Here is a 26,063-nt window from a genome sequence, read left to right on the forward strand (position 1 = left end):
CATGTATGTTTTCTTAATGAAGAATTAGGTTGTGGATGTTTGGGGCTCAGTTTTTGTAAGCTAGAGTTGAAAAATAGGGCTAGTTTAATGGGCTGAGGTGAGGGTGTGTTATTTTTATTGTATTTCTTGTTTCTGCTGCTTTTTGAAACAACAGGAGTGGAAACAACATGGATGCTATGGTAAAGAGATGTTTGAATTCTTGTTTGTTTTGATGATGGCCATTTAGAAAGCCAAGAATTATACAGTACTGTTCCAAGTTTGCAACTTTCCTCTATGCTTTCCATTTATGCCTATCAGGGATCCGATTTTTGGTTGTTTCTTCATGCTTGTTTATTTTGTGCGATGTGAAGTAGAGAAGGATCGTGTCACTTCTTTCAAAAATGATGGTAGAGAACAGGAAAAGTGAAATAATGTTGATTATAACTGAAAACCTCAATCAATCATGGATATATATTAAATGACATTAACAAAGAAATACAAAGTGAAAACACTCGGAACATATAATCTTACAAATAATAGGTGGACAAAGTGGAAAACAATGAAAAAAGCAGATAGCAAGCACTATGTAAATCAATCATTCTAGAGAAGACAAGGGCCTGATAAAATCAAGGGGATTTGGGTCCTTCTGGCATAGTTGGTTTAGGCAGTTCTGGAATCTTCGGAAGTTCAGGCAACTTAGGCATTTCTAGCTTTGGCAATTCTGGCAATTGAGGCTTTGGTAATTCTGGTACCTCAGGCTTTGGTAATGCCGGTAGCTCAGGCTTTGGCAGTGGTGGCAATTCAGCCTTTTCGACTGTTGGTTTAGGTAGAGTCGGGACCTCGGGTTTGGGTAGTGTTGGAACCTCGGGCTTAGGCAAAGTCGGGACCTCGGGTTTGGGCAGTGTTGGAACCTCGGGCTTAGGCAAAGTCGGGACCTCAGGCTTTGGAAGTGTTGGAACCTCGGGCTTAGGCACAGTCGGGACCTCGGGTTTTGGCAGTGTTGGAACCTCGGGCTTAGGCACAGTCGGGACCTCAGGTTTTGGCAATTCTGGGAGCTTTGGTAGCTCTGGCACCTTCGGTTTTGGCAATTCTGGCAATTGAGGCTTTGGCAATTCTGGTACCTCAGGCTTTGGTAGCTCTGATTTTGGCAATACTGGTGGCAGTTCAGCCTTTTCTAGTGTTGGTTTAGGCAGAGCTGGGAGCTCAGGTTTTGGTAGTGTTGGAACCTCGGGCTTAGGCAAAGTCGGGACTTCAGGTTTTGGCAGTGTTGGAACCTCGGGTTTAGGCAAAGTCGGGACTTCAGGTTTTGGCAATGTTGGAACTTCGGGCTTAGGCAATGTTGGAACCTCAGGCTTAGGCACAACTGGGACCTCAGGTTTTGGCAACATTGGAACCTCTGGCTTAGGCACAGCTGGGACCTCAGGTTTTGGCAATGTTGGAACCTCGGGCTTAGGCAAAGTCGGGACCTCAAGTTTTGGCAATGTTGGAACCTCGGGTTTAGGCACAACCGGGACCTCAGGTTTTGGCAATGTTGGAACCTCGGGCTTGGGCACAGCCGGGACCTCAGGTTTTGGCAATGTTGGAACCTCGGGCTTGGGCACAGCCGGGACCTCAGGTTTTGGCAATGTTGGAACCTCAGGCTTAGGCACAGCGGGCACCTCAGGTTTTGGCATTTCCGGTAGAGCAGGCTTTGGTAGTGGAGGCAATTCAGCCTTTTCTAGTGTTGGCTTAGGCAATGCCGGTACCTCCGGTTTTGGCAGTGTTGGAAGCTCTGGCTTAGGCAAAGTTGGGATCTCAGGTTTTGGCAGTGTTGGTACCTCGGGCTTGGGCAATGTCGGAACCTCAGGTTTTGGCAGTGTTGGAATCTCGGGCTTTGGCAATGTCGGAACCTCAGGTTTTGGCAGTGTTGGAACCTCGGGCTTTGGCAATGCCGGGACCTCAGGTTTTGGCAGTGTTGGAACCTCGGGCTTAGGCAACGATGGCAGCTCAGGTTTGGGTAGTGGAGGTAGCTCTGGCTTTGGTATAGATGGGATTTCGGGCTTGGGAACATCGGGCACAGGTGAGTCGAGGAGACGGCGTGCCTCTGCTTGGCTGGTTATGGATGATAGTGTGATGAGCAAGAACATGAAAAGGGAATGGTGGCGATGAAATGCCATTGGAAATAGCTGAATCAAGAAGGCTTTTTGTTTAAGTGAGATGTTTACTTTGTTGGATTGGATGAGTTATGGAGTTTGGGGGTGCATCACGGTTTATATAGGCATTTGTATGAGGTGGAAACAACACTAGCTTCTTTGGTTGTTGAGAAGAAGAGTGTGTTAGTTCAACTTCCTAATGGCGTTGCCTTCTCTCTCCCTCACTAGTTTCCTCTAAAACTCGTATAAGGCTTATTAAAATACAATTCAAGAGCAGGTTAGGTCACCACTATTTATATTTGAAGAAAGCAGTTTGATTAGTGTGAAGCCATAATTTAAAATTGGACTTGATTTAAAACTTGAGCATAGTAGTTATGTGCTGTGACTTTCCAATTTAAGATTGTCTAAGAAACACGTATATATTTAGTAGATTAATATTGGTCATCTGTAGGAAAATGACTTCACCAATTCGTCGGCGGGTTCAAAGAGGTTGGTAAGAAAATCCATTTGACATTTCACAATGAAATCAAAAAAAGAAAAAATGTACATATTCTTATACCATACGTACTTAATTTTGGCAACGAGCAGTCCACCAAACTCTATACATTGTCGAATATATAACGTTCAGAACAAATAGTTTTAATGCTTTAATGTTTCAAATTAACTTGTGTTACCGGAAAAGTGTAATAAAACATTTGCAATTATGTCTCCAGCTTGCTGTAATGGAATCTAAATGATCACAAATTCAATTAAGGATTAATTACCGATAAGTACATAAATTATATCCAAATTTTAAACTTTAATCAGATTTATTTTTTTTGTTAGAAAATATATAAATTTTTAATTTTTTAGAATTTGACCCGACACTAAAAATTCGTTAATAACTTGATTTTGTTTGAAATTCGATGGACAATTCAAAGGTGCCGTTGGACACATCTTAATAATAGCTCTCTAATGATGCTCGTATTATTGAATTTTGGTCACTGAAAATGCTCGGGAAAAACAATACTAGCATGAAGTTTCATAACATCAATTTTCATGTAATTTTTTGACCACTTTCGATGATCAAAATTCAACACTATAAGTATTATCAGAAAGATAACGTCAAGAGCTATTCAGATTAAGACAATCAAATTATTAGCCGACGAACTTTAGGCTCATGGCAAATTCCAAAAAAAAAATACAAATTTATATATTTGTTGACCAAAGAAATACATTTGATTAAAAACCAAAATGATATAATTCGTGTATTTATAGGTAATTAACCTTTCAATTAATTAATTAATGAAAAAATCTGTGTGTAGGGTACATGACTAGCTCAAAGAGGACTACATAATAAAATTAGAGGAGCCGACACAGTTGAGCCTCTGCTGACTAGCATGAATCAAAACAATAGAGTCAAATAGGTAAGCTTTTCACTATCTAGTCGATCTTCACAGACGAGTAAATGAGCCTCGTGAAGCAGAAACACGCGTAGAAACCGATTGTACCAGTCAGCACAAAGAAAGCATACGAAGCGATCAGCATATACCCGAAATACAGAGCACCCGACACAGCGTTGGTGATGCTCAGCCTCGTGAAGAAGTAGAATGTTGCATAAAGAAAGAGGTAGAGTGCGGATGAACCTGCGGTAAGGTATGACCTCCACCACCACAGGTAGTCCTCGCTGCATAGCTGGAAATAGCAAAGCACCATTGTGATCTCAACGCATGTCACAACCAGGATGATCAGCACGAGGAACAGGAAACCGAAAATGTAATAGAACTGATGCAGCCAGATTGATGTCAGGATGAAGAACAGCTCGATGAATACTGCACCAAAGGGGAGTATGCCTCCGATTAAGATGGAGAATATAGGGCTCATGTACCAGGCCTGCTCGGGTATTTGCCTAGGGATTTTATTGGTTTTCACCGGATGCTCGATAGCAGGCCTCCTAAATCCTACATAACTACCTACAAAAACCAGTGGAACAGAAATTCCAAACCACAAGAGGACCAAAGCGAACATGGTGCCAAATGGCACAGCCCCTGAGGACTTCTCTCCCCAAATCAGTGCATTCAAAACGAAGAAGACAGCAAAGAGGATTGCGGGGAACATGAAAGCTGTTTGGAGAGTAATTTTCTTCCACTCTGTTCCTTTGAACATCTTGTAGAGACGAGCTGAGGCATATCCAGCAAACAAGCCCATGACAACCCAAAGCAGAAGCATTGCTGTCATCAGTCCTCCTCGGTTGGAAGGGGAGAGGAAACCAAGCGCAGCAAAGAACATCGTAACTAATATCATTCCAAAAAACTGAACACCGGTTCCAACACAGACACAAAGCAAGTCTGAGCTTGTTGGGGGCCTGAAAACATCCCCGTGAACCAATTTCCACCCAGTTTCTTCTTGAGCTTCTTCCTGGGTCTCCAACTGGTTGTACTGGGAAATATCACGGTACAGAGTCCGCAGCATAATCATGGCCACCATTCCCGAGAGAAACAGAACAATCATCAAAGAGTTCACAATTGAAAACCAATGAATTTGGTCATCAGGCATGTAGAGATAAGTATCCCATCTAGAAGCCCACTTGACTTCACTCTCCTATAAGGCAGGTGGTGGAGCAAGAGGAGTACGCCATGAGAATCAATTGGTACCTTAAACACTAAACATCAACCCTTAACAAGAAGGATTTACCTGAAAGTCCACATCATAAGTGAAGATAATTTCCATGTTCTCCTTTACCTCCTGAGGAGTTTGGGAGCTAGTTATAGTGTGTTTTGCATGAGGATCGCATGTTGTTAAACGCTTATTATTATTCCATTTACCCTCGTAGCCATGCTTTATACTGAAAATATAAAAAGTTCATGATCAGTTACAGGACAAAGAAGTGGCAAAAGCATATCCAGCACAGCACCAAGTTACCTGAATGGCCTTACTTCAAACCCAACAATTCTGGCAGCATCCATTTCTTCATCCTTATGGTACTTCACAGTAAATGACAAGTGATTGTAGACGAAGTACCTCTTCTCTGAGCTCTGTTAGCAAACAATTCACAGGAATGATAAGATAACAAGATTAACTCACTATTTAAAAGGAACTTCTCAACCAACAAGCAATCTGCTACTTACTCCAGTATATTGCCCTTTGAAACCAACATCAAAACCATGCTGATAAACCATGGAGTCTGTATCATTTCTTTTGTAAGGCACAACCAGAGGAAGATTATCCAAAATCCTGGTCATGAAATAATATAGAGCATTAGGCAGTTCATGGAGGATAATGATTTAGAATCCAATAAGGTCCTGAACACAACTTACATGTACACTCGGTATGCATCATCAATCTTCTTTTTGAATTTTTTGGCATCTTTGGCAGTCAGTACAGCACGGCAAACAGAGTTGCAAATCTGTGGCTCTCGCATTTTAAACTGTAGAAATGGATTTCAGAAAGAAAACAAGTCATACTTGATTTTATTCGTCAAATGTATGACCACACTGGAGAAATTCATGTTCTTAGAGACAAACAGATCAGAAAATCAAATAGGAAATCTTGAGGTGTCATATGGAGAGCTAAAAGGGCGAATTACCACATAAGGAGAGTTCTCAATACGATCTCCGCGAAGAACTTCTCCAAGATTTTCAGCACTTTCAACTATTTTCTCTGGTTTACAATAAGGTAGAGAGTAATAGGAATAAGGAAGCTGTGTTTTTATTGAAGTCAATTTGTTCACTTTCACCTTGAGAAGATCACCCTGCATCCAGGGAATACCAAAAAACAAGTCAACTCATTGCAAATCTATGGAAGGCGCGTATGCATAAAAAAAAGTTAATATCATCAATTTATCTATTGAGTACAATCTGGGGAAGATCACATTTTTCACTATTAGTTACTAAATTATTGAACTCCCAACATACTGTCATGGATGTCTTCTTTTTCTTTTTCAAAGATGGAATTAAGGGTATGACAAACAAGTTACATGATAAAAATGTAAATTAGCAATTTAAAGAAACATATAGTCTGCAGACCATGGATATCAAAACTTCTGACAAGAATTATATACTGCTCATTATATAATTTCCCAAGTTTTACTTCAATACTGCAAGTAAACATAGAATCTTAAATCACATGACATGACACAGTTACACCATTACATATATGTTTCGACCATTTCTGCAGTAAATGTTTTAGTCGTACATTCTTTTCCTATGCAGAGCACTTTCAATACCATAGCCTTACTTCTCCAAAACATCCACAAGTATTACAAATCTGAAGCTTAACACTGAAAGATGATTCACTCTTTTTTAATCAGCTTTTTCAAATAATATATATGGTTCCTAAGGGCTTACCAGTTTTGGACAATGATCAGAGGTATATAAAGGAAAGAGAATTCAGATATCAAAGAAAGCATATAGATTAGCTGGTTTTACCAACTATGACTAGGATAATTGGAAGTTCAGGGTTCAAGTCCTGCCCCATTCCCACTTACCATTTCTCAGGAGTTACATACAAATTTTAGATATGAAAGTTGATAAACTTGTGCTATGATATATTGGGCAGTCAAACATTGATCTTCTAGAGATCCATTTTCAGTTTTTCTGACAGTCTATTACATAAGAAACCACATGAGGCTGAAACGCCACCATATGAATAACTTGGAAAACAGTAGCTAAAAACTAAGATGGATTTTCCACATTGAATTGTGGAAACATGGAAAACTGTCTTGATCCTCCATGGTTTTCTAGAGAAGACTTACATTATAGATAATGATGTAAAGGAAAATTAACAGATCAGTTCATGGTATAGAAATTTTCAGAATTTTTGAAGTCGTTGTAGATTAAGAATCAATGTGATTTGTTGAACTTTAACCATTATAAATTCCACCCATATTTAGCTGAATGTATTTAAAAATGATTGTTCAATCTTTTTGTGGTTTGATTTAAAGTGGCTGACATGTCACAACATGATATATATGTTTCTTCGGTCAGAATACTAGATGAACAATATGAGAAAGATAGAACTGGTGAATTATAATGTTCAGATTTCTTATGGTTGAAGTGTAACAGATTCAAAGATCAATATTCATCTTACATAAAACTCAGACCCATAGACCGCACCTACCTTAATAGGAGCCAATTAACAACTAAAGAAATATCAATTTCGAGCATTCAGAAGTTAGCCATTGTGAAAGTATAAGAACCTAAGAGTCGTCACAGAATTAGCTTCTTAGGATATCGAAGTGTAAGAATCCCTAACTCAACCAAATCACAAATGAGAATTAATCAACATGTACTTCCCACTTACCAGTTATTTCGAACGCGATCCACACAAAATTGCAATGCTATACAAACGCAAACAGCTCTAGTAACAGCGTAGGCATATATGTAACGGTACCTTGAGGAAATCCATGGGAGCCACGCCGGGAAGGTAGAAGGAATGAGCGACGGTGGCGACGAGGAAGAGCGTGATGTACATACACATCTGAATCGCGTGAGACCTTCGCCCGATGACCTCCATCTTAACACCGGAGCAGAAGATCAACAGCCGATCGAAGATCCAAGTCCAATTAGATGGCCTCTCCCACTCTGTGTGTGAGTAGAGAGAGAGAGAGAGAGAAACGAGAGAGGAAAACGGAGGCAAAATAAGGGTGATCCGACTACGTATTGACTTACAACTATAAGCTAAGCTTCTTTTTGCAGAATAATAATCGCAATATATTCTTAAATTATTTTTTTGTCTGGATTCGTGCTTGGCATAGTTTATCTCTTCTAAAAAGTGCTCTCCGGGTGGGGTGATGGTTAGTCCGAAATTTCGAAAGTCTTTTACTTTCTTAATATTCCTTAATGTTTTTTCCATAGGATTTTCGTTAAAGAAGGTTTTAACGAGGTATGACCTTTCGTTGCTCTTATGCTTCTTAGATTTCTTTTTTCCCTTTTATTAATAAAGTTATATTAATAATAATGCCATCCGATCGTTATGCCTAGTATACTTTGACAACAATTAAATTGTCTTCAATATTTACTTTTATTTTGATGGAAAAGTAAATAAAAAATAATTTTTCATCATTTTTAAATATTTATTATGATAGAAATTTTTTTCAGAACATGGTGGAATATTTTCGCGCACAGCTCATTTTCACTTTTTTTTCTCTTTAATATTGGAGTATTATCTTAAAGTAGAAGTGTGAAAATATTTTCTATATCTTTTTTTTAATAAATATAATAATAAAAAAATATAATATTTTTTCATCTTTTCTAATCCATTCTTTTCAAATGAAAATTTTACTAACCAAATTAAGCGCACCATTACGTAGAAGATACTTTAGCATGTTATTTGTAACTTTTTCGGTTTGGTCAGTGAAATTAGTACAAGATATTTTATATTTTTTAACATTTAAATATGAGTAAGTTTAGAATTTATGATTTAGAATTACTTTATCAAATTTATCTAAACATAAATGAATTTTAAATCATACTCGTTAAATAGTTAAATTATATTGGGTTAAGATGCAGATCCACCCCTAAAGTGAACATCCCTAGAGCGTTGACCCCCCCTCCCCTTCTCGATCTTGGCGCAAAAACACCCCCTATTGTCCAGAAATAGGGTGCAATTAAACTCAGACCTCTAACGCCGTTAAGCGCCGTTAAACATCCGGCTTTAATTGCACCTTCTACCCACCTTAACTTTTTTCTTTTTTTTTTCTTCTAAATTTCAGCAACCCACCTCTGGCATCAGCTTAGCTGCCCCCGTAGTCATCGGGTTCGATTTGCACCTTGTTAGCTCGCACGCGCCCAATCTCATGGTCGTTGACTGCCCACTGCCGAGTCCCGACATGCAGTAGTGCCACAATAACCAAATCTGATCCTGAATCGGATTTGTACATATTAGGCATATAAAATCAAGCACTAAATAATATATTAATAGTCCGTCTCAAAAAAATAACATATAATAGTAGAATAATGACATGCACACTTATTTTAATAGTATATGTACAAAATGGATGAAAATTAATTATCATATCATTAAAATCAATTTGATCTCTAACTTCATCACAATATTAATTAAGTAACAATGGAATAATGTGTCTTCTATTTTACATGTAAAAAAGAAAAATAATATTATCAATACAAATAAAAGATATAATAAATAAATAAAATTTAAATATATATTATATATAGATAGATATATACACATTAATATCATAAGATAAGCATAAAGAGTTAAGGTGTTGGAGGAGATATGTTGTGCGGGGCAGTGAAGAAGCTAGTGGCGCTGCTGCATGTCGGCGGTGGGCAGTCAACGACCAAGAGATAGGGCGCGTGCGACAAATCAGAGCTGATGAGTACGGGGGCAGCTAAGTTGATGTCGGAGGTAGGTTGTCGGAAAAAAAAGGTTAAGGTGCAGATCCACCCTTAAAGTAGAGAGTGCAATTAAACCTAGATGTTTAACGGTGCTTAATGAGTTAGAGGTCTGGGTTTAATTGCACCCTATTTCTGGACTATAAGGAAGGTTTTTGTGCCAAGGTTGAGAATGAGGGGATTAACGCCACTTCATGGATGGGTTGCACCTTAACCCAATTATATATAAAAATTGAGTCAAACGTTGTGATTAAAGCTATCATTAACTAATTTAAATACGTATAAGTGACAATCGGCCCGGCCCAAACAGTTTTAGGAAAAAGAAAAAGAAGAGGGGGGGCCAAAACGTAAGTCAACTCAATATATTGCATAAATAAAATAAATAATCAGGCCTTCATGGTAAGAGGTTCTATCAAACTTTTAAATAGGGTGGATCGGGCCTAGCTCTAAATTTAGAGTGTATATTAGGTCACAATTTTGTTTTGAAAGACATTTAGGTCATACTAATATTTTATTATTATAGCTTACTGGCTTTGTGTTTGTCATATAGATGCAAGCTATATGTGAACACAATGAAATTGTTTTTATATTGTTTAAAATATCGTGGAAACAAAAAAAGATGAAATTTATAATTCTATATTGTTAATAGTACCTGAGATTACTTCATAGTACACACGCATTGGACAAATATGATAAGAAATGAGAATAAACTTAAAATGTTAGATTTACCAAAAGGGACGAAATTTTACCTAAGTTCGAATTTTGAAGGGAGCGAAAATTTTATCAATTAACTGAATATATACCGTTATTTAACACTATATATTGTCTTATTCAACACTATGTACTGGTTTATTCATTATTTTTATTTCTCACGAAAAATAACATTCTCATTACAATTAATCTAATCCTATATATATATCGAATAGCTAAGCATGTTTTGTATCTCAAATCTTAGCGTTTGTTATAAAATGTTCATAATTTATGTTTTTTTTTTTGAACGTTTTTCAAAAAATAGTGAATTACCTCAAATGAATTATTAAGTGACATTTTTTATACACAAGCTTTAGTTTGGATGCGCGGGTGACGTCTTTGATACACAAGCTTTAGTTTGGAATTCGTTTTGTGTCACATGCTAATTAAAAATAAAAATAAAAAATTACACAGTGATATGCGTGACATGTAAATTAAAAATAAAAATAAAAAATTACATAGTGGCATGCGTGACATATTAATTAAAAAGAAAAATAAAAGATTACATAGTGATATGCGTGAGCATCATCAAGATTTCGAAGGCCGAAAAATAGACGCAACACATTTTTTATACAAAACTTGATAGATTGGAGTTTAAATAAATATTTTTTATAGGCGTTTAAAGTGTGATGAAGATGGTATTAGCGATTCCTTTTTTTATAAGAAAGTTCAAATAAGTTGCTTTAGCCCCATCTAAAACCCAATTATATAAGTCTTACATATATAATTTCAAATAAATTATTATATTTTTGCTATTTTAATATTGTCACAAGTTTAAAAACTACACTCGGATAGATCTGGAGAGCTACTACAAATCAAAGTTCAACATAGCTAAGTAATATAATTCGACAGAGTTGTTGCGAGAACCCAAAGCCAAACTTAATTAAAGGCCAAAGTTAGATTATAGAAGATACATAAACACCGAAAGACTCAAAAATTGATCAGAGGTTACCACGATTACTAGATCTTAAAGATAGAAAATATATGTAATTTGAACTCTTTTATTTAGACCAAATACTCCTTTTCCTTTATAGGTGTTTTTCCCACTGAATTTTCATCATAAAAGTTTTAACGAGGCTTGGATCAAGGGTCCTTTGTTAGTGGGCCCTTAATATTAGATTAAGTTAGGTTTAAAAGGTTTAGCCAATAAATAATAAGAAATATTCAAATGTAAGGGTATTAGCTCTCTATTCTTTCAAAAAATGAATATAAAAGGAGAAAATCATCTCTTGTTTACTATCTTTCACAATTTCTTAGTTTTTTGCTCGATTTCTATCACTTTTTATAAATTTGTTGGTGAGATTTAAACCCGACTCAATCAAAGTGATATTCGATTTAAGTCATGTCATTTAAAAAATAAAACAAAAATTAAACAGTGGCATCCGACGAGCCACGTCAAGATTTTGAGAGCCGAAAAATGGATGCACGACATTTTTAATATAAAACTAAGATGGTAATTATTTTCGACATTTAAAATTGATATTCTCTTTGTCCCACTTCACTTGACCTATAGTTATTTTCGATATAGTTATTTAAGATGGTAAGATTATAATGAAAATGTGTGTGGACCAAAAAAAGAAATAGGTCAAATTAAATAAGACAATCTAAAAAGAAATACATGCCAAGTCAAGTGAGACGAAATGAGTAATTTTTGTAATTTATGATATTTTTAATAAAATGAATATAATTTAAAATTTAAAGTGACATTTACCCTTATATTAATAATAAGCTTCAGGATTTAAATTGCACCATTTTCCTTCCACAAGTATAGCAAAAGTAAGAAGGTGTTTAGCTAAGCTTATGTTAAAGAGTTTATAAGTTCTTGTAGCTTATAAGATGTTTCAAGAGTTTATAAGACTTAATTTCTTAAGTGCTTATATGTTTGTTAAAGTGTGGATAATTTAGCTTATAAGCTAGAAAAATAATTTTTAGTTAGAGAAAATGTTTGTTAGAAAGAGAAAATCGAAGAAAGATGAAATTATAATAATTAATGATGAAATAAAAAATCATAGTTGAGTTATTTTTATAGAATGAGTGTTGCTTACTTGCTTATAAGATAATGAGAAAACAAGTTGGAATAGATGAACTTATTGTTTAGAGAACTTATGATCTCTTTAGAGCTTATTTTTACAGTATATAAGTTATTTCAGAGATTATTTTGTCAAACATTTTAAAGAGCTTAAAATTTTTTAAACAACTTATAAATTATTTTTAATGGAGAAAATGACTCACCATGTGATAGAATGCTTTTAAATATAAAAATGAATTAATTTTTGTGAACGTCTCAAAATAAGAAAAAGATAGTAATTATTTTTTGTGGACACAGAGAGAGTATTATTTAATAAAAAAATATTTTATTGATTTTTTAGAGAAAATTATTTTTTTGATTTTTTTAGAGAAAAATTAGTTTAATGATTAAAAATGTATTGTAGGTGTATGTATAAATAATTAACTGTAATAAATAAAAGAAACTGGTAAGATATAACAATTGATAAGCTTTGTTTTAAGCAAAACGAGTGAAATATAGGGACAGACTTTCCAACAAGTATAGGGTTTCAGTAGGACAAGACATGTCATCCAGCCAAATCCACCACATTTAATTCGCCTAAATTATTTCTAATTTATTTATCTTTTCTTTACTTATCTCATCACGTATGCTAAAATAGATTTTTTTTCTTTTTTAAATTTCATTATTATATATAGGGGTAATATTTTTCAGTTCCATAGTGTATTAGAAAACTACTCCAATAATTTTTTCGAAAATCCACGAGAGACTTAAATTTTAGTTAAAGTAGTTTTATTAAAACTACCAATAATGTTATTTGGACAAAATTTGTCCGGACAAAAATAAGGTTAAATTTTTTTAAAAATTAATTAATTTAAAATTTTTGATTCAAGTTTAAAAGGATTTAGTTAGTTTTATTGTTTTCTCCATATTGTAATTTTTAATAATTTTTTTAATTATTATTTTTAAAGTATACAAACTACAAATAAAATAACAAAAATAAAAATAATTGTTAAAAAATTACGAAAAAACTACAATATGTAGAAAGCAATAAAACTAACTAAATCCTTTTAAACTTGAATCAAAATTTTTAAGTAAATTTATTTTTTAAAAAAATTAACCTTATTTTCGTCGGGACAAATTTTGTCCAAATAACACTACTCTAAAACTAATATGGCCTCCTTCAATTACATAACTAAATTTTAGGACTTGAAATTAATGCATTCGATTATATTATGTTGACAAAAAAAATATATATAATTTTATCTTTTTCTTATTAGGATTTATAGCGTCAAATACACAAATTTTGGACCAATTCTAGTTTGTTACACAAACTTGAAAAAAGTGCCACAAATACATCAATTTATCAAGTGTAATAATTTTAACACGAATTTTTTTTCCGACCAAATAAAATTGACTTGGCACGCCGGAATGCTGATGTAAAAAAATCTTACGTTTATAAAAAGAGTTATTGGTGCATAACAAATTTTGGACCAATTTTAATTTTTAATACGAACTTCAGAAAATGTCAAAATATACACCAATTTATTGATTATAATAATTTTAACACGAATTTAAATTACCGAATTATGTTAAATTTTAAGATATTTATTTTGGTTCGTCCTAAATTATATCTATGCAAGTAAGTTGATAAGACATTTAACACGAACTCGAAATGTCAGATAATGCATCAATTATATATTACAATGTATCAATTTATATAGTTGAATCGTCGTTGTCTTTAGTTGCTATTCATTCATGCCACTTTACTTTACAAATGAAGTTTATGTATTTTTGCGTCAATAATTCTTCTTATTATTGTTATTGTCCTTTTCGTCTTGTCGTCTGCGATCTTTTTTCGCATTTTTCTTGTTAATTGTGTATACGTAATATTAGAGTGGTTATAATGCATGAGTTAAAGATTCAATAAATCTATGCAGTCAAATTGTGGTCACCCACACACTAATATAATAAGGATAATTTTGATTTATTTAATATATTTTTTTAGGTTTGAACTTATCATGATACACTCCTATTATTAAGACGCACAAATTTTAATGCATTTAATGTTAGGAAACGTATTAATAAAAGAAACAGAAAAGCAGAGCCCACAAACTGCAACATGCATGCAATGCAATATAGTAGTATTAATTAGGGTTCATCGTTTAATTAAGAACATACACCAATTCAAGTCCTTTTCTTTGTCTGGGTTTGCGAAAGATCCCCGCCGCTGGGCCCGCCTTCAATATATATCTCTCTCTTTTTTCTATTTCTAAACAAAACCGCCATCACTATCGACTCTATATATGCTTGTATCATGTAAATATAGATATTGCATATTATGGGGTAATATCGTACTAATTATTTTTTGAAGGAAAAGAGAGAATTTTATTAAAAACACTAACATTGAATATAGAGATGAACCTCCACAAAAAAAGAAGGTTCATTTCAAATATGTAGTGTAGAAATGTGTCTCGTAATTTTTGCTAAGCTATGAGCAATAGCATTTTGATTTCTTTTAATATTTTTAGGTAACATCGTAGTAATTAAAAAACACTTTTACTTTATTCGAAAGAGAATTCATGATTTATAATTTTTATACATGAATTCATTATAAAAATACATAAATTCGCTATATGTATAAATCTAAAATATGAACCATACAATATGTATATGTGAAGTCAGGAACATGATACGTGGTAGATGTCTTCCATGAGCTTTCAAGACAAAATACACGCATGGGTAAAATAGGAATAAAAAATTTGAAAATTAAAATATATATATATATATATATATATATATATATATTACCGAATTTTTTTTCCACGACCGCTGTCAAAATTATGTATATAATTGAATACGAATATACATAAACACAATATGCGTAACGTTTGGATAGAAATATGCATGAGAAAGAATCACTATGCGATCCATCTGGTGCCTCTCGCCGCTCCTCGTCGCTGCCATAGTTATGCATATAGTTGAACACAAATATGCATAACGTTGGATAGAAATATGCATGGGATTATATAACCCGTCACTTGCCTCTCGTTGCTGGTCACTTGACGGTCGAATAGTGCTATGCATATTTATGTGTAACGTATGCATATTTGTGTTTACCTTTATGCATATTCGTGTTCAACTCTATGCATAGTACTATGTGACACCGTCAGGTGGCTCTCGTCGCTGGTCACCTGATGAGTCGTGTATTTTCATGCATAATTTCGACGAAAGCTGTGGAAAAAAATAAATTTTCGGTAATATATATATTGTTAGGTCTGGAGGGTCTCGAATAGGTGTATGGGGGGGAATACACCTATAGGCTATTTTTCAAACGAAAACAAACTGACACAACATTTTCAGTTAAAGGAGTTTAGTAAAGTTTAGGTTGATGACTGATACTGAATACTCTTCAGTAAGGAGTTATCAGTTAAGTCTGAGACGTTAACTGATACACGTAAAGCTTTAGTCAAGTTTGTTGAATAGAGAGATGTTATGAATCTTACTGACTATCAGAAGATTAATCAGTTAGACTAATAACACACGCAGCGGAAAACTTTTCTTTCGAAATAGCCTGTGAGATTAATCACGTTGTCAGAGATTAAGTTTATTTTTGCAGATAATCAGTTTTTAGTTGGAGAAGATTTGAACACAAGTAAGAAGGTAAAAACTGAAAGCTATAAACAACACATAAATTTTTACGTGGTTCGAAAAATACTTCCTACATCCACGGTCAGTCGATCACACTGATAAACTTCACTGGGCATGTGCTTACGGGTGCACAACAAACCTAGACAAGTGAAGATCCTAGCTTCAGTACCAACACACCTGGTTGGATTTCTCACTCTTAGCGCACATTGGGCACTAAGATATCTTCGGAGACAGAGCACTGGTCTGAACTCCTTTACAACTCAAACTCTCAATTCGGTCAGTTGAATAGAGGTTTGAAAACTTGCCAACTAGATTACAAAGAACAAGTTCTCTACAATCAGTTATACCTAAGCTTTGGATATACAATATTTGCCTAAGTTCTAAGAGAATGTATGTAATCAGCAGTGACTGATTTTTGACTTTGTGATTCTCTTCTTCGATCCAAACTGTGGAATGGCTTTGAATGCTGAGTGACGAATTCGGCAGCGTTTCAGCTTATGCAGTTGAATCGGTGAAGATTGAAGTGATCCTCGAGCTCTATTTATAGGAGACGTCTTGAATAAATCCGTTGGCTGAAATGGTCTTCAAGAATTCATCCGTTGGAGATAGATTTGAACTTTGCTGAGGCTTCAATTTTCGAGGTTCCTTTGTTTGGTGAGAACAGCTACTTTGAGAGCAGGAGATTGGACATCTCTGAAAAGGTTAACCACAAAAAAGAAAGCTCTGCAGAGAAATGACGATCCTCGAAATCTCTGCATTTAATGTGGATGTACTTCTGGAGTGTGTGGCTTCCTTTAAGCTTTGAAGCTTCAGTCCGAGGAAGAATATTTAACTGATACTTGACTTTAGTATCAGTCCGCTGAATCCACGTGGCTCGCATTAAATAATCAGTCGTAACTGATTCTTGGACTGGTTAGTCAAATATCAGTATTTGACTCTGCCTTAAATCGTCAACAGTCGCCAACTTCAGTCTTCAATCTTCAGTCCTCCAGCTTCAATCTTCAGTCTTCAGTCTTCAGTCCTCCGTCTTCAGTCTTCAGGACAACAACTAAACTAGTAAAAAAACTACTCCCTCCGTCCGCCAAAAGTGGACCATTTTTACTATATCGGGCGTCCGCAAAGAGTATACCACTTTCCTTTTATAGAAATGGTCCCACCATCCACTTTAATCTTTTATCCTTACAAACACTTTTTATTTACAAAAAAACCACCTCAAATTCAATCTCAACCACACATCTCATAAAGTGGTGGGACCCTTTCTCCACTACACCAAAATTATCACCAATTTTATTAAATCCCGTGCCCAGCCAAAGTGGTCCACTTTTGGCTGACGGAGGGAGTATAACACTTGAGTTCGAACAGTTCTAGTCTATTACAGAGAAGGCCTACAGATTTTGGTATCATCAAAACAAGAAATATGATATTTCATTAAGTTCCCAACACACATATACATATATACATATATATATATATATATATATATGGGAGGGCTATACAGAAAACCCCCCTTAGACTATAATATAACAACAAATCTGGACCATTCATATCAAATATTTGACGGATCAGATTTACTTGTAGTGGGACGTTACATTCGAAAATGATGCACATATAATTCATCACTAATTTTGCAGAAGGGTGTGTTTGGTAAGTGCATTTTCATCTCTCTCTACATTGATTCTCCAATCCCGAAATTAATGCCCAATCTTTTAAAAAATAAAATGATATCACTGACGTAAGAATTCATACATTACTTACAAATATACTTGCCTAATAATTCATACCGTACATACAAATATACTTGCCCAATAATTCATACAGTACGTACAAATATACTTGCCTAATAATTCATACCATTTAAATCATATAATTAATAATTTATACAGTACATTCAAAAATACTTGCCTAATAATTCATACGCATATAATTTATACAGTTGATAATTCATAGAGTACATTCAAATATAATTGCTTAATAATTCATACAGTACATTTAAATATAATTGCTTAATTGCTTAATAATTCATTGCACAAATTTAATTCATGCGAGTTCTTGCTAGCTCATAAGTAAAATACATAATTCATGACAGTTCAACAATAAAATAAATATTTGATTTAATTCCTACTTGTTTATATTAGTTCAACAATAAAAACATAGTGTAGTTTGAATTAAAAGGCGCAATGAATACCATCTACAATGTTGATTATGATGTAATGAATAACACAATGAATATGATGTCTAATAATTGTGATTACTATCTTCGCATACATGAATTTTTCATTAGATTTATGAGTGTGTTCTTCAACAGGGATAACACATTTTTTTTCTTTGTTTTACTTAGAAGTTTGCGAAAGATTTGTATGTATGGAATTTTGAAGATTTGCTGATACGTAATCTGGTTTTTTATTTATGGAAAAGATCATTGTTAAATAATGAAATTGCTGATTACGATTCAACCGTAGATCTTGATGATCTAAGGGCTGAAAATTATTCTTATTTTATATCTTAAGAAGTGTACTTATTTTAGCCCTCCCATATATATATATATATATATATATATATATATATATATATATATATATATATATATACACACACATATAATTTTTCTTTTTAATTTTGAAAATTTTTATTTCTATTTTATCCATCTGTGTATTTTGCCTTGAAAGGTTTTGAAAGCATCTGCCATGTATCATGCTCCTAGTGTGCCTCGTAGTCAAATTGTGTGGTGTGTATATATATATATGGTCGCGTTCAATGAAGAACACGAAAACGCCCACGTTCATCAAATTATATTGAACATATCAGTCATTTCATTGAACGTTCATCAAATTATACTTAATTTTTGGGGGTTCTGGGGTTTGACCCCTATATGTTCAACAAAAAAATCTGTTGAACATGGCGTGAATAGATGTTGATCGTTAGATTAGATAAGATCAACAGCTGAGATTCGTTCTCTGTTATTTGAATATTTAGTGTTCTCCACTGAGCGGCCACACACACACACACACACACACACACACACATATATATATATATATAGGGGCGCGTAGGGCTGGCAAATCGTGCGGGTTGGATCGTTATCGGGTCACACCTGATCTCGACACGACCTGATATCGGGTCTCATTGGAGCGGCCCCATATATATATATATATATATATATAATTAATTAATTAGGACGTAATAAGAATTTTATACTCCCTCCGTCCCATTAGTAGTGTCTTATTTCTTTTGGGCACAGAGATTAAGAAGTGTGTAGAAAGTAGATAAAGTGAGTTTGTGGAAATTATTTAAATATTAGGTATAGAGATAGAAAATATTACCATAAAGTGAATGAGACACTACTAATGAGACATCCCAAAAAGGAAAGTGGTACACTAATAATGGGATGGAGGGAGCATTTCTTAATAAACGAGAATAACAAATGAACCAATGTAAATCTATGAATAAGTTATTTGTATTGTACGAATAGTCGTGTTCTATTAATTACTCCCTCCGTCCCGCAAATCTTGAATAAATTCTTTTCGGCACATGAATTAAGAAAATACTACTCCTCTGTCCCAGCCGAATATGCTCGTTTTCCTTTTTGGGACGTCCCAGCCCAATAGGCTTAGTTTTAAATTAGAAATAATTAGGGCTCATTTACATTATAATAATGGAGCTAATTAATTAGATGTTCCTCCTAATTATTCCTAATTCTATCGGCCCCTTTTCATTTCATTTTCAATATTCCTCTTCTCTCTCTCAAGCGGTGCAAACCCTAAATCATCTCTTCTCTCTCTAGCGGCGCAAACCCTACCGATTCTTCAACCTCCGCCGCTTACCTTCGCCGATCAACCGCAACCCACCCCTGCGATTCCCCACCGTGATGAATACTCACAAATCCACACTGATTCCTGCGGAGTCCGACCGATCCTTGGTCGATTTCGTCGACCAAGAGTCTCTGAGTGGCGGATACGCCTCTGACTCTCAATTTTCCGATGGAGCTTGCTCTACTGTAGATCTCAATCACTACATTCCATGTCTACCTCTAAAGGCTCGACGGAAGGTGGTTAGAGAGGCTCGAAGGAAGGTGGTTCGAAAGGGCGCTACAGTTTCTTTTACCGATCTGTCGGAGACCTTTGCCCCGGAGATCGAACCACCGGAGGTGGTGGTAGCTGAAGAAGAGGAAGAGGTGATGCCTGTTGCAGAGGAAGAGGCGCGCCTCCGCCTTACCAATTCCAGAGGGTCGTTGATAGGTTCATCGCCATCTATTTTTCATCCATGATACAGGTGAGGACTTTCTAATTGTGCCTCGGCATCTATGATGCTTTGTTGTTTGTGATTTTTGGTTGCATCTGTGATGCTTTGCTGTTGGTGATTTTTGGTTGCATCTGTGATGCTTTGTTATTGGTGATTGTTGGCTGCATCTGTGATGCTTTGTTATTGGTGATTGTTGGTTGCATCTGTGATGCTTTGCTGTTGGTGATTGTTGGTTGCATCTGTGTTCTTCACTACTTGATTTTTTGCATGTTTAATTGGCAAGAGCATAGGTGGCTTTGTGTTTATATGGCTAATATGATGAGTTTTTGTTTTTTTGTGTGGAATTAAACCTTAAATGAGTTGCCAATTTGGCCATGAAACACATTGATGAATCTCCTTGATGAGATGTGTTTGCGGTCGCCGATCGGTGTAGCCCCTTAAGTATGTCAGTTGTTATTATCTGCCTTGTATGCTTGTGTTGGTTGCAATATTGTTCTGATACTTTTTTTTTACATCTTCAAAAAACTTTACAAAAGGGAGCCACTGAGCTACTTGGCTTTTTTACATCTGTGTTCAATGAAACTTTACAAAATGAGCATCTTCCCTTTACAAAACGATGTGAATCCTTTGTCATGTAGAACCATTTCTCATCACGTGAACTACGCTATGCATTGTCTTAAATTTCAGAATATTAGCAATCCTATCATACTCTATGGCTTGTAGAGAAAACCTTAACCTGAGAAGCTTATTAGGGGCTGTCAGATCTGGCTTTAAGGCACTTGTATGCGCTCTGATTAACCCTAAATGAACCCATCTGCCCAGTGTGCTCTTGCTAATTTGTATGCCTCTTGCTAAACTTCTAATTGTGCCTCTTCTACAAAGTTTCAATGCTTGTATTTGTGCTAGATCAATCTGGACTCTCTTCGTGATTCGTGGTGTGAATCTCCTCTTTGTATTTAAGTTGATAACTTGACCTTGTTGCTTTTGTTTTTTGGCTTCAGCCCACAAATGAGTGATTGTGTGCCGCCCAAGGTTGAATTTGGTGCCGGCTTCCTTCATCTTGCCATATGCCGGTTTGCCATCCTTGGAGTTTTGAAGAAGAAAGTGCACGACAGCCATCTTTTGATCATCTTGAAGATCCTTCAAATGCACCATTTTGTGCAGTGTTTGATTTTAGAAATTGTGTTTAGATATGGTTAGGGTCTGCAGCTTTATAGAGGAGCTGTATTTTTTTTTTGTATTCTACCGCCATCTTTTAAATTTGGCTCAAAATGTAAAAATTTGGTGAAATGCAAAAATTCTGGCGCCATTAACATTTTTAATTCCAAGGCTGTTGAAACAGTCGCCTTTTCCCATTGTGTGACTTAATTTTAGCCGCCTAATTTTTAATCCAGCCGCACAGTACCATTTTTAATTCTGCATATTTTTAATTCAGCAGCACATTACCAAACAATTTTAATATTGAATGTTTAAATGACCAAAGAAATAAAATGGGATTAAGAAAAAATAAGGGAACACTTAATTGCTTAATTTTGGGTGGACCACACCATTTACCTACCAAAAAGTGATTTTTTTAATCTCCGTGCCGAAAAGAACTGGGCCTATTGGCCTGGGACGGAGGGAGTAGTATTTAGTGTGTTAAGTGTGATAGGTAAAAAAGTGAAAAGGTGAATAAAGGAGAATTTTTTTGCCATAGAATGAAATGACTCAAGATTCATGGGATGACCGAAAAGGGAAAGTGACTCAAGATTCGTGGGACTAAGGGAGTAATATGTTGAAATTTTCATCCTCACTTAAATTCGAACTTAAGTGAAAATAGTTATTCATGCGTTACATTGATTTCTTCGTAAATTTATATTGATTGTTTCGTTATTCACATTTCGCACGATAAATTCAAGCAAGTATCAACTAAACATCTAACGTTCCAAATTCATTATCGTTTTTCAATATATTTTCAATGAATATTTTATACTCCCTCCGTCCCACTGTATCTGAGACTATTTCTATTTAAGGCGTCTCACTGTAAGTGAGACTCTTTCCTTTTTTGGTAAAGATTTTACCCTTTAAACACATTCTTACTTTTTCACCTATAAACAAAATATACTTTTCTTAATTTTCGTGTCCAAAAAAAGGTCTCACATACAGTGGGACGGAGGGAGTACACATATTCAAACATAATGAATTCATATATGTTGACTACGTTGCAAAAATTGATTAATTAAAAAAATAGATTTATTTTTTCAAATTTGTTGTTTCAAAATAAATTTGTATTTTGCCAGATCAATATATTCCCTCCGTCCACAAAAGATATTCCTATCTTTCTTTTTTGGGACGTCCACAAAAAAACTTTTACCTATTTTTGGATTATATCCACCGGTCCACTTATAATTATTATACTCGTACTTTTCATTTTTCACAACTCTCAATATTAATTATCACATTTTCACCACTCTCAATACACTCAATTATTTTTTCTCTACTCTTAATACATTCAACAATATTTTTTTCTTAAAACAAACGATGTTAGCGCCTTAGCCATGCGAAGTAGGCGAACAATAATATTTTTTCTTAAAATTCGTATCACTCTCTCTTAAGAAGTTGTTTTATGGACGGAGGGAATATATAGATAAAGTCATCTCTCTAGATCTATATATTCTCTTCTCTGTAAATATCGAGCAGCAACGGGTGGCAAAGAGTAGGGCCTGGGTCTAATTTTATGACCTAATTGACCTGAGAATTTTGATCGAAAGTTTTGAATGGGCATGTCTGTTTCAGTGTCAGAACTTATTTGTACTTTGATTTTTAAACAAAACAAAGCAAAAAGTTGTATTATTATTATTCATAAAAATTACTAGAAGCAAAGCCTTTTTGATTAGACGTTAGCATGCTCTAAATTTTGCAGGCCAACTTCCCTTCGGTCAAAAAGGTACGGCGCTTTTCTATTTCTTTATTTTTCCACATAAGTACACTATTTAATATTTTTTCAAGAAGAAACTTCATTACTAATGATCGCGACGTCGATTCAACTCCAAATTTTATCATATTTTTGCTATTTTGAAGGTTCGCATAAATTATATACTTCCTCCCCTTACAAATGTTCGATTTTTCATTATAAAATACTTTTTCTGTTTATAAAAGAATTTTCTATTTTTCTTTTTTGAGAAGTCCACAAAAAAAACTTCCTATCTATTTTTAAATAATATCTCACCACTTATAATTACTTACTTTTCATTTTTTCACAATTCTCAATATTAATTATAACACATTAATTTTCACCACTCCCAATACATTCAACAATTTTTTCTCTACTCTCAATACACTCAATAACTTTTTTCTTAAAACTCGTGCCACTCTCTCCTTGAAAGTTCTTTCATGGACGGAGGGAGTATGTCATTATAAATGTCTCATTTTTTTTTACAATATATTTTCTCTGTATATTTATCTAAATAATTTTCACCAACCTACTTTATCTACTAATTACATATTTTTTAATCTTCGTGCCCAAAAAAATAACGAGATATTTATAATTATACCTAATATGATCTCAGATATTTTGCTCATTTTTATGTATTCTCACAAATAGCCCTTCTCTCTTATATAAAAATCACCACCGATTTTACTTTACATTTCATGTATTCTCCTAAAGTCTCCTTTGATACGCGGTATGTGATAAAGTGGTGATATGTTTGACTATATCTTTTACTATATGTTATACTGATATCGTATTTGATAGAATATACATTAAAATATTGGTAATAGTTATATACAGGGTTAATTGCATGATAATACACGAACTTTAGTCACTTTTTCATTTTGCACATGACTTTTGAAATTTACATTTTAAATCATGAACATTGCATTAGTTCCAATTTTTCCTTAAAATTGAGCTCTAGCCATCGGAAATCTGATGTGTCTTTAATTAAAACACGTCACCAGTAGAAAAGGGAACCACGCAATCCAGTTGAAACACATCATCAGCAACAGGATCCACATGGGCTTAGGGAGGTCCTTCAGCGCACTGAATAACTCATCAAACACCGGGATTTTTGCCTTCTTCACCGGCTCCGCCGCCGCCGCGGCAGGCTTCTCGCGGACGAAGGTGAGGGCGAGGACAAGGACATTGAAGATTAGTAGGAGGGCGATGGAGATGAAGAAGCAGCTCTTGAGATTGGCGCAATAGATGTTGCAGGCGTGGGTTTTCAAGAAGGGAAAAATCCTGTAGAGGTGGGTGTAGGAGCCGGAAGCGTAGCCGAGGATATTTCCGACCGCCATGAAGAAGGAGAAGAGCGCGTTTGATGTGCTCATTCTCTGAGCTTCTCCGCCTGATAAATCCGCCAGCAAAGCCCTACATGGCCCATGCAAAGCATCACCGATTACATTAACGACATAATCCATGCTCATCAATCATCATTAAACCCTAAAAAAGGGGAAAATTTTACATAAATGCCAGCGATCGTTGTCGGCGTGCCCTATATCAGCGGCGAACCCGATGAGGAAGATCGCCACAGCGACGAGCGCTGCTCCGGCGACGATGAAGGGGCGGCGCTGTCCGAAGCGGGAGGTGCAGTTGTCGCTGTAGTATCCAACGATGGGCTGCACAATCAGACTTAAATTTGGGCCGCACAGCCAGATGAAGGCCGCTCACGTATAGGGGATTCCCAGCAGTTGCACGTATGAAGTCAGGAGGGAGAGCTGTAGTCGCAGACGAAGTTGTCATTTGCGCCAATTTGATGAGGAACCCTAATATGTGAAATAGGAATGAAATGTGATGAAATGGGAAAAATTGGTGACATTTAAACCTAATTGCGTCAATTTCAACGCTGTTTTTCTCTTCTAAAAATGACGGCGTCTAAGTTATTTTCCGGCGATTTAAATGGCACATGCTCGGCTGCCACATAGGCGCCACATCAGATTTCCGATGGCCGGATCTCAATTTTAAGGAAAAATTGGAACGAATGCAAAGTTCATGATTTAAAATATAAATTTCAAAAGTCATGTGCAAAATGAAAAAGTGACTATAGTTCTTGTATTATCATCCTATTAACTGTTATATAAATAAAATCACTCTAATCTATATAACTTTTTTATACTTTTGATTTATAAAGGACATGTGATTCGTATTATTTATTACCAAATAAGATATTGATTAGAGTATCATATGTATATATACACCCTAATCACCCCATACCAAACGAGCACTTATTTATTGAGAATATTAGCTTTAACATCGTTTTTATATGGGTTACTAGCGTCTAAATAAGCCAACTTTGAAGATAGTTTGGTTTTGCACATGAACTTTGAAAGGGTTCAGAAAATATATGAACTTTAATGTTATAACAATTTTACCACAAATTTACTTTTTGCTCAAATTAAAAATGACGTGACAAGTCATAATATTGACGCGTACTAGTCGGACATTTTAAAAAATGACGTCGTATATATCTCTAAATGACGTCGTTTTGAAAGAATTTATAAAACACTAAACATGAACTTTTATTTAAACCAATTTTATCTGTGTTGTTTATTTGGCATATATGATACTCACTTTGTCCATCATTTTTTGACCTATCATTTCATAATAGCATGTGTTTCGAAAAATAATGAAGTATGTTATGAGTTAAATAAGATGCCCATCTTATTATGAGTGAAGTATATATTAGTGGACGAACTAAAATGACAAAATTGTTAATAAGATTAAGTGGACGAAAGTAATATCTTGGAGATATATTATGTGATTATAATAATTATTTTTAGCAATAGTGGTTATTACTATTGTTAAAACGAGAAAGATGATTAAAAACTTAATTTTAATAGGTAAAAATGCACATTTTATTTAATGTTATATAAAAATGCTTATTTTTATAAATAAATTGTGTCTATGTTTAAATATATACTTGATGTTGATGGCACAACTTGGTTGTTTTGCAATCGTAATTGTGTAAGAAATTGTAAGAAAAATACGTAATTATGACA

At 34.8% G+C, this 26,063-nt stretch overlaps 2 protein-coding genes and 1 pseudogene across 3 annotated transcripts; all 3 read right to left on the reverse strand.

Annotated features, from left to right (window-relative positions):
- Positions 1–424: 424 nt before the first annotated feature.
- On the reverse strand, positions 425–2,429 carry LOC130988084 (protein PELPK1). Of its 2 annotated transcripts, XM_057911842.1 has the most exons (2): positions 891–2,331; positions 425–842 (listed from the first exon to the last, which is right to left on the reverse strand). In XM_057911842.1, exons 1-2 carry the CDS (start codon positions 2,133–2,135, stop codon positions 606–608), a joined length of 1,482 nt encoding a protein of 493 aa, XP_057767825.1. In that variant the 5' UTR covers positions 2,136–2,331; the 3' UTR covers positions 425–605. The 2 variants fall into 2 exon arrangements, with proteins under 2 accessions (XP_057767825.1, XP_057767824.1); XM_057911841.1 differs by having other exon boundaries at positions 425–2,429.
- A 916-nt stretch (positions 2,430–3,345) lies between these two features.
- On the reverse strand, positions 3,346–7,880 carry LOC130988086 (transmembrane 9 superfamily member 9-like). Its single transcript, XM_057911843.1, has 7 exons — positions 7,482–7,880; positions 5,677–5,841; positions 5,408–5,517; positions 5,219–5,324; positions 5,013–5,125; positions 4,785–4,935; positions 3,346–4,691 (listed from the first exon to the last, which is right to left on the reverse strand). The coding sequence occupies exons 1-7, from the start codon at positions 7,602–7,604 to the stop codon at positions 3,534–3,536; spliced, it is 1,926 nt and encodes a 641-aa protein (XP_057767826.1). The 5' UTR covers positions 7,605–7,880; the 3' UTR covers positions 3,346–3,533.
- A 16,125-nt stretch (positions 7,881–24,005) lies between these two features.
- Positions 24,006–25,644, reverse strand: LOC130990072 (sucrose transport protein SUC2-like; annotated as a pseudogene).
- Positions 25,645–26,063: the final 419 nt, after the last annotated feature.

Source organism: Salvia miltiorrhiza, chromosome 6, assembly GCF_028751815.1.
Source record: "Salvia miltiorrhiza cultivar Shanhuang (shh) chromosome 6, IMPLAD_Smil_shh, whole genome shotgun sequence".
Classification (NCBI taxonomy): Eukaryota; Viridiplantae; Streptophyta; class Magnoliopsida; order Lamiales; family Lamiaceae; genus Salvia; species Salvia miltiorrhiza.